Consider the following 13,980-nt stretch of genomic DNA (forward strand, 5'->3'; position numbering starts at 1 on the left):
GGTGCTTGTTTTTATTTGCAATACTTCGTTGTTGTACTAGTCTTGGTGGATCTTTAATCTGTCATACAAACTTACATGTTACTAAGCTTCTGCTAATAATAGCACTTTATTGGTATTTTTTCTATTAAGCGTGCCCTGATCATTCTTATCCTTCCCATTCTGAGCGTGTTTTGGAGAAACCCAATGTTTTGACTGTGAGGGCGGAAACAGGAGGGAGTTAATTCTGGATTTGAACAAGAATTGGCAAGTAAAATTAGAGATTAATTTCCTTTATCCAGGTTGCTGACCATATGAATCAGCTTGTGGAAGTGGCTTGTGCAGCCTGTCTTGCCTCATTAGCATGGGTGACTTTGTGCTTTCTGTAGATGAAGGCAGGGGGCAGGGAGAGGAGAGAAGCCTTGTGCAAAGCCAGGAGTCGTGTATCTGTGAGGGTCTTGGACAAAGACAAATGGGTTCCTCCTGTCCCCTTATTAAATGGGGACAGGACTCCTGCTATAACCCTGATAATGTTACTGTTTATCTTACCGCATTGGGGCTCCTTGCCACTTTCCTGGGTTGTTCTCCTCCAAAACCAGCTCTGGATTGGTGCTGTCCTTTCAAATTTTTCCACACCAGCTCATTCACTGACACTTGGCCACACCACATAAAAAGAAAAAAGTCTCTTTCCCTCTGTCCTTCTCTTCTTTACTTGCTTTGTCTGTGCCCTTGCCATAACTTCAAGCCACCCTGCAAACTTTCTACTAACAGATTGAAGGGGAGTGGTCACTGATTCACAAAGTTGTGTTTTGAAAAGCAGTATTTAAAATTAATGGTAACTGTTAATTAAAATTTAGCTGCAGTGGGGTTTTTCCTTACTATGATCAGTTATTCTGATTTGTGTCTGGCTCAGTGTTCGAAAGGACTTCCCTTGAACCTGATTGTATTTCAGCTACAAAGTTTACCTCTTAGTCTCTGCAGGAAGCTCTGAGCATCTCATATTCTAATTTCTTTTTTCTTTTTTCCCCTCCAACTAATTTAGTAATCTTAGAGATGCTTGGTACAAGTATATGTGTTTCAGGGATACGTAGCTCACGGGAAAATGTAGTGTCTGTTATAGTAAGGTTTTGCCTGTCAGGATTGATGGCTCCACATACAAAATATTCCCAGATCTTAATCCAGAGGAAAGACAAGCTTGCTGCTATTTTGTGGGTTTTTAAGAACTCTGAGGACAGAAAGAACTATGAAAGTTCAAAGCACAGTTGTTTCATTCTTCCTCTTCCATAATGGAATTGTGTTTGAGCCACAAGGTATCTCTGACAGAATTACCTCTGCTAAACTTGCAGTTTTCACAAGGAATACATATGTCAACTCTGGGTTGTGAGGAATGTAGCAGTGGTGATTTTCCCTGAATAAATTAAATAAGCAAAAAATAAATGACTCCACTGGGAGGCGAGAGGTTAGTGGTGCCTATCTCTGGAAGTAGCTGTTTTAAGCACAAAAGATAAATCAAGAGGTTTGTCTCCACTGCACAGAAGCTGAAGCACCTCATCAGCAGATATTTCCTGTCACTTGTGGCCAGCCTGGATAGTTTCTCCATTGGGAGCTCCCGCAGGGATTTGTTTAGCTGGCTGACATTACACTACACAGCTGCTATGATAGGAGAAAGTTGGGAGCATATTTACATGTCGGCTCAGGTAACATACTAGTGGAGGAGGCTGGCTGTTCTGAATTACGCTTTGCAAACAGTCTTCTGGCACAAAAAAGTTAAGGATAATCCCTCCTCTTGGCAGACTTAAGAAAACTTGTACATACATGTGTAAGTATAGTTTTACATGTTTTTACAGCTAAAGTGAGGTAGTAATAGCTCCAGGCTTCACTGGCTTGCTGAATCATAGAAATGTTTAAGTTGAAAAAGACCTTTAAGATCATCAAATCCAGCCTAACACTCCCAATTCCACCACTAAACCATGTCCCCAAGTGCCACTTCTACATGTCTTTTAAATACCTCCAGGAATGGTGACTCAACTACTTCCCTGGGCAGCCTGTTCCAATGCTTGACAACACTTTGGTGAAGAAATTTTTCCTAATACCCAATCTAAACCTGCCCTGGGGCAACTTGAGGCCTTTTTCTCTTGTCCTGTTGCTTCTTACTTGGGAGAAGAGACCAACACCCATCTGTCTGCATCCTCCTTTCAAGTAGCTGTAAAGAGTGAGAAGGTCTCCCCTCAGCCTCCTCTGCTCCAGATCAAACACCCCCAGTTCCCTCAGCCGCTCCTCATATAACTTGTGTTCTGGATCCTTCACCAGCTTTGTTGTCCTTCTCTGGAGACACTCAGCACCTCAATGTCCCTCTTGAAGTGAGGTGCCCCAAACTGAATACAGTATTTGAGGTGCAGCCTCACCAGTGCCGAGTACAGGGGGACAATGACTTCCCTATTCCTGCTGGCCACACAGTCTCTAATACAAGCCAGGATGCTGATGGCCACCTTGGCACACTGCTGGCTCATGTTTAGCCAGCTGTCAACCAGCATCCCCAGGTCCTTTCCCACCAGGCAGCTTTCTAGCCACTCTTCCCCAGGCCTGTAGAGTTCATGGGGGTGCTGTGACCCATGTGCAGGACCCAGCACTGCTGCTTGTTGCACCTCATGCAGTCGGCCTCAGCCCATCAATCCAGCCTGCCCAGATCCCTCTGCAGAGCCTTCCTGCCCTCTGGCAGATCAACACTTCCATCCAAAAGTGATGAAGATAGCAGTAGTCATGCAAACTTTTCCTCGTATTTCAGCTGCCTCATATTTCAATTCTGCGCCATGTGCCACAGTTGTGGATCTCTGCTGAAGAAATCCTTCTGTTTCCAATTATGTGAAAAACTTGATGTTTTTAGCAAATGAGGTTTAGGCTGAAACTATATATAACCTTTTCCAAGACTCATACATACCTACAATCCAAGTAAGAGGATCTTTGTTTTATAGCCCTCCAGTATTCAAGCTACCTTCATCTAAATACCTAAATTAAGAAACTGATCTCCTGAGCTCCCTGATCAATGTAGAATCAGAAACTGAATCGGAAAATGAACCTTATGTTAGAAGACCCTTTATCTGTCTGCTTTCTACAGACAGGTCCTAGGTAAACAGGTAAGGTCTTGACATTTTATGATTATAATACAATCCTCACATAAGAAGCAATGTACAGTAAAATAAAGTGTCTAGTGCTCTCAGTTCATGCTGAACTTTGGCACTGCCAAACATGTCTAGTACCAAAGGACTGGGATGTAAGCAAAGTCACAGTATACTCCAAGCATATATTTCAAACTCCTGTCATTTCATCATTAGGCACCTTTGCTGCTTCTCATGGGTAAGTTTCTGTAAGTACTGCAGAACCCCTGCCTGGCTTGATCAAAAAACACAAATGCTCTGTCCTTCTAAATAATTGTTTTTCATAAGTTTCATCAGCAAAAAATATTTCAACCCGTTCTTGTCTTAAGCAATTACATTTTTATCATCTTTGAATACCCGTGTGTTTGCAGAGCACTCATATTAGCTATTTAGAATAATAGTGCTGAGAGGGTCCCCAGGGCCCTGAAACCTGCAGCAGTCAAGTGCAACCCACAGTAAAAAGCAGAGCACTGTAGGCTCCCAGGTGATTAATTCAGTTGCTGCTAAGAAGCATCTTAGAGGACTATTTCAGGAAGCATGTTTTAGGACAGAAGACATGTTAGCTAGATGTTGAGAACCAAACCACACATTACTGATACTTACAATGTCGTTATTTGGCAGCCCAGAAAAGCATAATAAAACAGAATATTTCTTTCCTTCACTATTATTTGTCCTACATTTCCTGTTGGCCTTATTTTATTATAATTGTAAGTAAAAATTAAGATCCTGCACTAAAGCATTTAGAAAACACAACACTGCAGGCCTGTAAATCTTTGTAAATCAGCCTGGAATTTCATTCTTTCCAATACATCATTATCTCTTCTCATGGCAAGTTGCTCTAATTGCAAACTATCTAGATGAGATCCCACCCATGCATAGTAAAACCACCACAAAGCATAACTGGATGAGTCTTAACCGTTCTTGGCAGTAGTCAATCTCTCCTACCCCAGTGGCTTGTGGAGGTATTAAAGGAAAGGAGAGATTCAGTGTGTTTAAAAGAAGGTATTGGCTACTTATTTTTACAGTGAGGAGGAATCCTTTTGTGGATGGGGAGGAGAAGGGAATCTCCAGCAATAAAAATGTCAAAACAAATCCATGAACCCCTTAATGACTCAGAAATGCCCTTTGTTTCAGCAGCTTCACTGAGTTGTCTGCCAGTAGCCAAACACCACACTAACAGTTACATTCCTTTTTCCCTTGTATTTAAACTAATTTTTAAATCTGTCTTCCGTTTCTGCCTAGCTGAAGGGAAACAGAGGCAATATGCCTACTCTTCTAAATTGGGCTCATGGCCATTTTTTTACTACCTTTCAAATGTTTTAATACAAATGGAGAGCAAAGCACTCTGCATAATTCTTGGCAAGAGTGCAATACTTGACTCTCTTTAGAAAACCATGAGTAGCCATCGCTGCACTTGGGACACTTGGATCAAGGAGTTTGATAAGGACTTTTTGCATGGGAAGATCTGGATCCAGAGTTAGTGATTGATGTGCGTGCTGCCTGTTGTTGGTGTATGTTCAGACATTTTCCAAAATAATCAGGCTCAGCAGATTGTGGGGTGGACTGTTAGGAACATAGCTATAAAAGACAAGGTTTTTTAAAAAATGTTTATTACTTTTTCAGGTTTTTTGTTTTCCTGTTCCCGCTGTGAAAAAAATCAACATAACATGGAGATGTTCAGATCTTTAAAGTGTTATAAAATGGGCATGGAAAAGTCACTGGCAACAAGAGGAAGCCAAAGGCGGCACCTCACTTTGTGTAAACCTAGTATCATAAAACATGAAAATCCTTTCAGAGTATGTGGCTTTCAGGTGTGTCACATACATAAGAGTGGTAGCAGCTAAATATGCCAGATTGTCAGGTGATTTTCCTTGAGAAATATAGCAGCACTATCTATTCAACAATTTCTGTTAATTTCCCATGAAAACTTCCTAGTTAAACATTTCTTATAAAAAGTAAAACTTGATTCATCCCTTCATTCATCTCACCTTTACTACCTACTAACCCAGTTACTCAGGCAAGTGTATAGGAAGATTTGATGTCTTTTTTTTTTTTTTTTTTTTTTTTTTGAGTTGGAAAACTTCCATGGCAATGTAACAGCCATTTACACCTTTCAAAATTATCACTATCCATTCTTGTTCTTACATGGTGGAAGTTACCGCCAGCATTGACTGCAAGCACACTGTCCCTTGTGGAGCTTATAGTAACATTTACTAGCCAATACTGTTGTATTCACAATGGGATATGTGTCTCAATGAGAAGGGGAAGAGGAGAGAGGAAGCAGCTAACAGTATTGTACATACCTAGGTCTTCTTTTTGTTGTCAGAACTTCCTGTGTAATTTTTTTTCCCCTAGGTCTTTTTTTTTTTTCCTTCTTCTTCTTCTTCTGTATGGGACTTTTTTTTCCTGATACATTCTTTCTTCTTTTGCCTCATCTCACTTGGAGAGAGCCCCTTTCAAGTGAGTCCCACTGTGCATATGCTGTTCCTTCAGGGTGTTACCTGAAATTTCTCTGAATAGTTCTGCCCATCCTTCTCAGAAGTCTTTAATTCCATGAAAAATCCTTCAGTAGCAGTTCCTACAGCTGAATTAACAGTTTCTGAGACTGAAAGGCAATCCTTTTCTGGAATCTCCTTGGGTTGGTCCTAGATCCCAGGCAGACTGTTTGAAATGGAATAAAATCAAGGCCACACACCTTTCAGTCTGTCCTTTTCCCTCCTGGCCTGGTGGAACCAAGGCATCATCCACTAGTTCAGGATTGCAGGCTGAATCCAGAAGGCTGAACTTTCCTCTGAAGTATAGGTCTCATTTTAGTGGCTTTAGTTTGAAATACAGGTGGTTTAAGTGTCTTTGCACTGAAATACCTCCTGAAATAGACGGCTAAATTCAGATTACATACCGTAGGAAGTCATGAGATACTGCTGCGCTCTCCAATCTTCTCTGCATTGGGGAACACCAGTGCAGTCACATACCACTGAAAACTGTCTTCTAAATACAAAATTCTCCAGAGCTGCACCAATGAGTTTACAATCTTTGGTTACTTTAGCATTGTAGTATAACTTTATCCCTACTTCTGTTGAGCCTGGTATTCTGTGTATCCCATATTTTTCATTTTCACCTTTTTCAGTTCCAGGTGTTCCTTTTAAGATCAAAGCATTTAATTTTTATTTATAAGTCTGCAGTTCTGCAGTAGCACTTGTAAGTTGCCATTCACTGTGATGCTGAAATTCCCATTAGGCTGATAGTCATCCCCTGTTTTACTATTAGTACTGCTTTCTGTTATTACACACTAGCTACGCTCCTGAATTCTTCCCGTCCTAGAGCAGAAGCGATAAATATCTAGGGACTTTTGGTTTGTTTGTTTTAAAGAATGAAATATTAGATAACAGAATTAAAGAAACAAATTATATTAGAAAAAAAGGACCACGTCAAATTGAAAGAGTTCAAGTATCCTTTTGCATCTCTAAAAACACCAACATGCCCTCTCTCACAGATGTACAAGTCCTTCATGGCTCTGTTCTTTTATTTGCTTTCACCAATACAAAAATAATTTTACTCAGTCCAGTGAAAACAAAGACCTGGTTGTCAGCAGTTTGCAGCAATACAGACAGAATAGCCTGATCCCCCAGCTTTGTTTTTGTCATTGGAAATTATTACACTGCAAGATAGGCTAACTTTTCTTGGAACTGCTTGTTTTTCTGTTATTTCAAATGGGAATTAAAATTGTGTTCCATGCGTTACCATTACTTACATTATTCCTCTGAATTTTAACAGCCTTGAGTCAGCCTATGAAATTTCCCATCCCCCCAAATCCACACTTATGGTCTGCCAGTCCACAAATCAACTTTCCAGTAAATGTTTAATCAGTTTATGGCAGAAGAGTCTTTTTGTGTAGGTTTCCAAAAAAGTTAGATTTAACGAAAGCAGTCAGACAGTCTGTGCATGTGTGTCCATCTAACCATTTGGCTAGCTGGTATTTGCAACAGGATGTTTAAATACCTGTTGACCAGCATCCCCCCCTCTCCAGAAGTGTCGTGAAAATAGGCAGTTGTGTAGATGTCCCAATGCAGCAGGCTTGCCTACTGGCAGAAAAAAAATCTACAAGCCTTAGCAGACACACAAGGATCCACTTGGGAATGAGAGAGCAGAAATACCCAGACTGCAAGAAACTCTTCAGTCAGCTTGCATGGTACAAGACCCTGAAGAATTTGACAGCAAAACACAGATCTGCGCTTTGCTGTTTCTGCAGCCTGTGGATTGCACAGTAGCCGGGGACATTGCAAGAGATGTTTGGGAGGAAAGTCTCATCTTTTCACATTCTTTGCAGGGTCACTAGTTGATATTTAGTGAGTTGATGTCATTAATGTTGATGTTTAAATAAGTCAGATGGAAGAGGCTCTAGAGGCACCTGTTTTGCTGTATCAGCTGTGAAGACAGCTAGCTCAGGTGCAGGCCTGTGTTGCAAACACCTGTATGTACATGCGATCCAATGCATCCCACTTCCATGGTCTGTCTGTAGAGGGGCAGGAATAGGACCTTTTTGGAGGGAGGCTTTCATCCGTCACTGTACCCCACTCAGACCTACTGATGTCAGTGGGAGCCCTAGGTTTGTCCCTTGCCACCACTGGGGGACAAGGCCTGCTCAAAGTCACAGCACTGGAAGCAGATCCGGGAGTGGTTGGCATGACTGCTGGCACGCTCCAGAGGGCTGTTAGTGGCCATGCAACTCAGCCGGTGCTGTGGCAGGGGGAAACATCTTTGGTAGAGAGAAGCACCTGCCCAACCCTACCAGGACTGTCAACCTCCTTGTGTGAACCTCTGCTGATTTCTTGAAAGCTAAGATGTAAGCTATTTATTTTTGTAAGAAGACTTACTGTGCGCTAACAGGTAAGCTTCAGAAGCATGTATTTCAGTAATTAGCCCAGCTTGTTGCTGAATCAGATGTATCCATCAAGTGGTTCAAAAAAGACTGTACTACTAACTGTGGCTTGGTCAAGAGCGTGCACTGCCATCCTTGCTGCTATTGCAGTGTGAATGGGCTGGGGTGGGCTGTGGCTGCGTTTTAAGCTCTTCTCCTCTCCATGTTTGCAGGATTTCACACTCCCACCTCTAGGGATGCCAAGGAGAGCAGCATGGAGAAGGAGCACTCCTCCTGGCCTCAGTAAGCACAAGATGGCCATCCCAGGTGGCACACACTGGCGGGTCAAGGCTAACCCTTTTGGTGTGGTGGCTGCCTCCTTAGTGAGCCAACTGTCTGGCCAGCAGAAGATAAGCGAGCCACCTCTCAGCCAGTTCAGAGGGGTGTATTTACCTCCTGCACCGCACCCTTTAAACAAGACGTTAGTCAAAGGTGGCAAGTGGAAGGATGTGGACAGCACCCAGGAAAAGCGCAGGTCCTTCCTGCATGACTTCTGCAAGAAATACAACAGCAGAAAGAAGTTGCAATCCCACCTTGTGCACCTGGTGTCAAGAATTTATGTTGAGGACAGACACAAGGTCCTGTACTGTGAAGTGCCAAAAGCAGGTTGCTCCAATTGGAAAAGGGTCCTTATGGTGCTCAATGGACTTGCTGCTTCAGCACACAACATTTCCCATGATGATGTGCACTATGGAAAGCATCTAAGGAAACTGGACAGTTACGATCTAAAAGAGATATACACACGCTTGAACACATACACCAAGACTATATTTGTACGTGATCCTATGGAAAGACTGGTGTCTGCCTTCAGGGATAAGTTTGAACATCCAAACAGCTATTATCACCCAGTATTTGGAAAGGCAATAATTAAGAAGTATAGACATAATGCAAATGAAGAGGCATTGAAAACCGGATCAGGAGTCAAGTTCAAGGAGTTTATCCAGTATCTATTAGATTCCCATCGCCCAGTAGGAATGGATATTCATTGGGAGCAAGTCAGTAAGCTCTGCTATCCCTGCCTCATCAACTATGATTTTATAGGAAAGTTTGAAACCCTGGAAGAAGATGCCAACTACTTTTTGCGGCTGGTAGGTGCTCCAGACAAGCTGAAGTTTCCTAAATTCAAAGACAGACACTCCTCTGATGAGAGAACAAGTGCAGAAGTAGTGAGGCAATACCTAAAGGAATTGTCTGAGGAGGAGAGACAGCTGACCTACGATTTCTATTACTTAGATTACTTAATGTTCAATTATACATCACCAGTCGTATAGCAGAGAATAGCTTCAGGCTTCTATTAGATATTAATCATTTTGGGATTCAAAACAACTACTTTGATATTAGCCCTGAAAGGAAACAAAGTTACTGCTAAGTGGAGTTGTCTTGACTTAGTGGGGATTTTATAAGCTTGAGTGATATCACTTGACATTAAATTATAGGAAAATGCACAAAAAAAAAGACCTGTAAACAGCATAAATTGCACTAAAATGCCTGAAAAAGCTGCTTTTACCATTATGGGTTATACTGTGGAAGTGGTAGCGCAGCCAGCTGTTGCATTAGCTTACCTAATGTTCTTTTAATGGTTTAAGAAAAAAGCATTCAGAGTAGCATGATTCTTTTCTGGTGTGTCTGCTTTAGAAATTGGTTTTGAACTATTTTTGAATGTATTTTTTACTTTCTGTCACTTATTAATAAAGAAGCATCGGCTAATTTTCTAAAATGTTTGCAGTGTTCTCAGTTGCAAGGCTTGGTTATTTGATTACCATTAGACTGTAGCTGGTTTTAGACGTGATTGGTTTTTATTGAAGGATGATCTTAAACATGAATGCATAAAACTACAAATAACATAGCAGGTAAACTGTTGAGCAGAATAAATTTGGGTAGCCTGTGATCTGAAGTCCCAATCCACCGCCCCATTTTGATTGATGCACTAGAGTCAACAAACAACCCTCCTTTCAGAGAACTGCCACATACATTAAAAGGAGCATTTTAATTTACACTGGAGTCAACCACAAGATGCATGCTGTGGTCCCAAAATTCAAGATAGTCTTGATCTTTGGTGATAGGGCAAAGCCTTAGGGTGGTAGCAGTGGGACATTTTAAGGTCTGTACTAAGAAGCAACACCATTGCAACCGCTCTTGTTCTGCCAGTGTCTGATCATCAGCCCAGCTCCCAGCAGTTTGTTATACAGGTGTGTTTGTTATACATTGCCTCCCAAACCCATGGACTGGTTTTGTCCCCAGAGCTTCCTGAAGTCACCTGTGTTTTGCTGTCCTTCCTGCCTTGTTAGAAGCCACCAAACCCCAGGGGTGGGGTGAATGTGCAGTGTTATGTGGTGGGATGAGTACTGATGATTTGTCCTAGAGGTAGTTGTCCCACAGTCCTGGTTATAAAAGGAAAAGGTACCTTCTATCCTCCTCTTCCTTCTCCTCCCTCAAATCTTGTCTGACTAATCCACGCGGTCATTCCTGCAACCTGCAGTTGCACGTGGTATTGTAGGATAGGTGGCCAGGATGTCCGAGGAGCAGGAGGAGAAATTTCTGCAAAAAGGATTGGGAGAAATCCCAATGCCCTTCCAAGATAAAGATGACGGCTGTTCTTTGCTTCCCCGAGTGGGCTGGGGCATCTAGCTCCAGTGTCTTGATATAGCAAGTTGCAGAATAAAGAAACAGCCTGGTGGGAAACTGATGCAAGTAAAATGTGCTTTTCCTCTGTTCCCAACCACTGCTCACGGCTAGTGCTATTGCTGTCCTTTCCCTCATCTCGGACAAAGGTACAGCTTCAGTCCTTCTACAGAAGTAATTGTGGGTCCCTGCTGGAAGGAGAGACCACTTCCTATGTGCCCTTGCTGCTTGTTTCTCCCTGAGTTTTCTCCTCAGAAGAGGAAAAAAGATGCCCCCATGGTGCCAGTGTGTAACTGAGCAGACTCTGCACATCTCTCCTCGTGGCAGAATGAGTCGCTCCCAGGCAGAAAGGTAAAAGCACACTGAGCAGCCCAAGTGGGAGGGGGTGCTGTATGTGACTAGCAGTACCTGTAGCTGAAGCCAGCGTGTTCCCTGGGGCTGTCAAGCAAAGAGGAGGAGAAGGAAAGACCCCACAAGCCATCATCACCATGAGGTGTGGAGGGGTGCAGGGATGCCTTGGATAGATAAATGCACACACCGTTAACCTGTGTGAGCTGTTGCTGTGCCTAGACGGACCCATAGATGTTAACACCAGAAGCGTTTGGGGCAGGATATCCAACCACTGAACTGCCCCGATGCATGTCTTTCCTCCCATGAAAAATGTGTCCCTAAATCTGCCCTTTAGACTCAAGATGGTGTCTGACTCACACCTTCCCTGGCAGAAATTCCTCCTGATTTCCCTGTGGGATCCATCCCAGAGTAGAGAGCACTGGAGCTGCACTGCTCTTCCCGGGGCACCATGGGGAGGGCAGAGAGGTAGTTCCTTGCAGCCACCGTCATGCTGGACACCAGCACGCTACTGCTCCAGTGTTGTGCACCATGCTAGGTAACGGCTGTTACCCAGTTCCTATGTGTCTCTACCCATCATTTTTTTTGGTTAATTTGGCCATGCATTTTCATGACTGTTGCTCACAAGTGGGATTATGCATTAGGACATTAAAGAGCAGATCCTGCCAGAGTTTTGATTCTGTGTCGTCAAACCTCCTAACTCGTGAAAACTGCCTTAGATTTCACTTGGATTTGATGTTGGTGTAAAAAGCATCTTTTCCATGGGTGCAGTGGAGCTGTCTAGATCCTCTGCTCTTGTAAGTATTTATTCCCACCTCAAATCCTGAATGAGTCTCTCTTGCCTTGTAGGGAGGCCACTGAAGATGTTGAATAAAAAATAAATGGATGGTAACCTTTGGATGTCTATATACTTGCTTATTCTTGTCTGTTGTGGATATGTACTAATTATTATATGTCAATTGTTAATTGACAGAAATGAAAAAGGCTCGTGTACCAGTATTTTCTAAAAAACATATGAGGAAAAAAAGGTTAACATGCTAATAAAGAATGGAGGCCAGTTTATATATGTTTTGTATGAATTCTTTAATTCAGGGAAATAAATAGTAGTAAATGACAAAGTCTCTGAAAAACTTAAGTTTCACCTTGAGCTTGCTTTAGTGACAAACTTTCAGCCTATCTGATCAGGAAACAACAGAGATTCAGGGGCTGTGGGGTTGTAATTGTATTGAAAAAGCTGTACAGGCTCATAAGATTTAATCTACTAATGGGTTTTAGATAAAGCTATTGTTTGAGTCAAGGGGTGTGTGTGAGAGATGTTACTACAAATGTTGGCTTCTGCAAATGAGAGAGAAAATGACATTGATTTGCATGCATCCATGGACATAGACATCAGGTCCCTGGATTGTCATCTTGAAAAACTGGTATGGTTTGCATTTGTGATTTAAAAGGGGAGGACCCTACTTAAGGCCTTTAAAGCATGTATGTGCACAGAAGTGTAATTGTTTTAGCCTCACTGTTGTTCTATGGCTCTAGTGAAAGTAATTTAACTTCTTTGTATGCTCAACCTCAAATTTCATAGCCCCTAACTGCACTTAAAAATTCATTTTTTGAAAATCTAACCCAGACTTTTGTAAAGAAGAGCCTCTCCACAGTCATCTTCAGTGACTTAAGGGATTCAGATGATCTCAGTAGCAGAATCTAGATTGTATTTTGCCTCATTAACCACATTTTGAAAATCACCAGCCTGCTTTGCCAGGAATTAAGTTACATGATTTAAAATTAACATAAGAGTTTAGCATAATTGAAGTGGGACTGTGATATCTGACTTATGGGATTATAAGAGATAAAGGCATAATTTGCAGCATAAAAGATAACCTCTATTTTTAAAAGTAAATTTTAAAAGGTCAAAGTGTGAGTTTGGTCTGTAACTTGGCTTATATTTTGTTAGACTGGTAGGCGAAAACAAAAACTGAAGGTCATCCACTGTAAACTAGTATAAAATCCCACCTCCACAACTGTGCACAGATGTTTGTTTGTTTGTTTTACTCAGAAAATTGTATTGAACATATGCAGAAGAGGAATGAAGATACACTCCGCAACATTCAGTGTAATTAGAATTATACCAGAGATCAGCTGTGGCATGCAGAGCCTCTTGTAAGGGGCTTCATTACAGTAAATGTGTTTTAGTTATGTATGTTTCTTCATTTAAGATCTCTGAGTACTTCTATAATGCAGGTCGGTTGTCAGGGCAAGTCAAATGTGCTGTAAAGGCATTCCAACGAGGCCGTGGGAGGGCTGGAGCGGGAGGAGGGTGCTCCCTTGGCTCGTTTGTCCCTTCCAAACACCAGGCAGTCATGTTTCCCTCCTGAAACAAAACCTTGATTTTTGGACACTAACGTTCCATACTTCCCTTTCCTCTAAAATGAATCTGTATTAAATTATACTTTTTTATTTAATAGTAAAGTTAAAAGAAATTAAATGCAAATAAATTAAAATTAAAAGTAAATTAAACTTCATAAGTGTGCATTCTCAAATTCTGACATATTTGCCAATGTCAGGCAGCTTTGTTTTTCCAGGTAGGATTGGCTTGCAAAACTCAGACATCAGTTATTCCCGTCCCATCTAAATCTGCTGGTAAACTGTTGCTTGCTGGAAGTCAGAGGTGTGCAGCCACAGTGCAGTCAAACACGGCACATCCTCCTGAAATGTCCTCTGGTGTAACTCCCCCAAAAGGCCAAATTTATTGGAGCTGCTCCTGCCTCGGGCTGTTCTATCTTGGTGATGTGTCATTGGAGATCACCACTTTAATTTTAAACGTAGTTTAAATTTAAATGGAAATTACAGTATAACACTTTGCAGAAGTCTGAGAGGAAAATATTTTACTAGAGCTTTGTATTGTATATGTAGGTTATATGTAAAAGTCTTTGTTGTGTGTGCCTTCAGGCTAACAATACATCAGGT

General features: G+C 41.8%; 1 protein-coding gene across 2 annotated transcripts in view; it reads left to right on the forward strand.

Annotated features, from left to right (window-relative positions):
• Positions 1 to 12,058, forward strand: part of CHST9 (carbohydrate sulfotransferase 9) — a 96,717-nt gene extending 84,659 nt beyond the window's left edge. For both annotated transcript variants that reach the window (XM_056333759.1, XM_056333760.1), the window contains exon 5: positions 8,223 to 12,058. In XM_056333759.1, the coding sequence (XP_056189734.1) occupies positions 8,223 to 9,320 (1,098 nt within the window). In that variant the 3' untranslated portion in view covers positions 9,321 to 12,058. The remainder of the gene's footprint in view (positions 1 to 8,222) is intronic.
• Positions 12,059 to 13,980: the final 1,922 nt, after the last annotated feature.

The sequence above is a fragment of the Falco biarmicus genome, chromosome 3 (assembly GCF_023638135.1).
Source record: "Falco biarmicus isolate bFalBia1 chromosome 3, bFalBia1.pri, whole genome shotgun sequence".
In the NCBI taxonomy this organism is placed as follows: domain Eukaryota; kingdom Metazoa; phylum Chordata; class Aves; order Falconiformes; family Falconidae; genus Falco; species Falco biarmicus.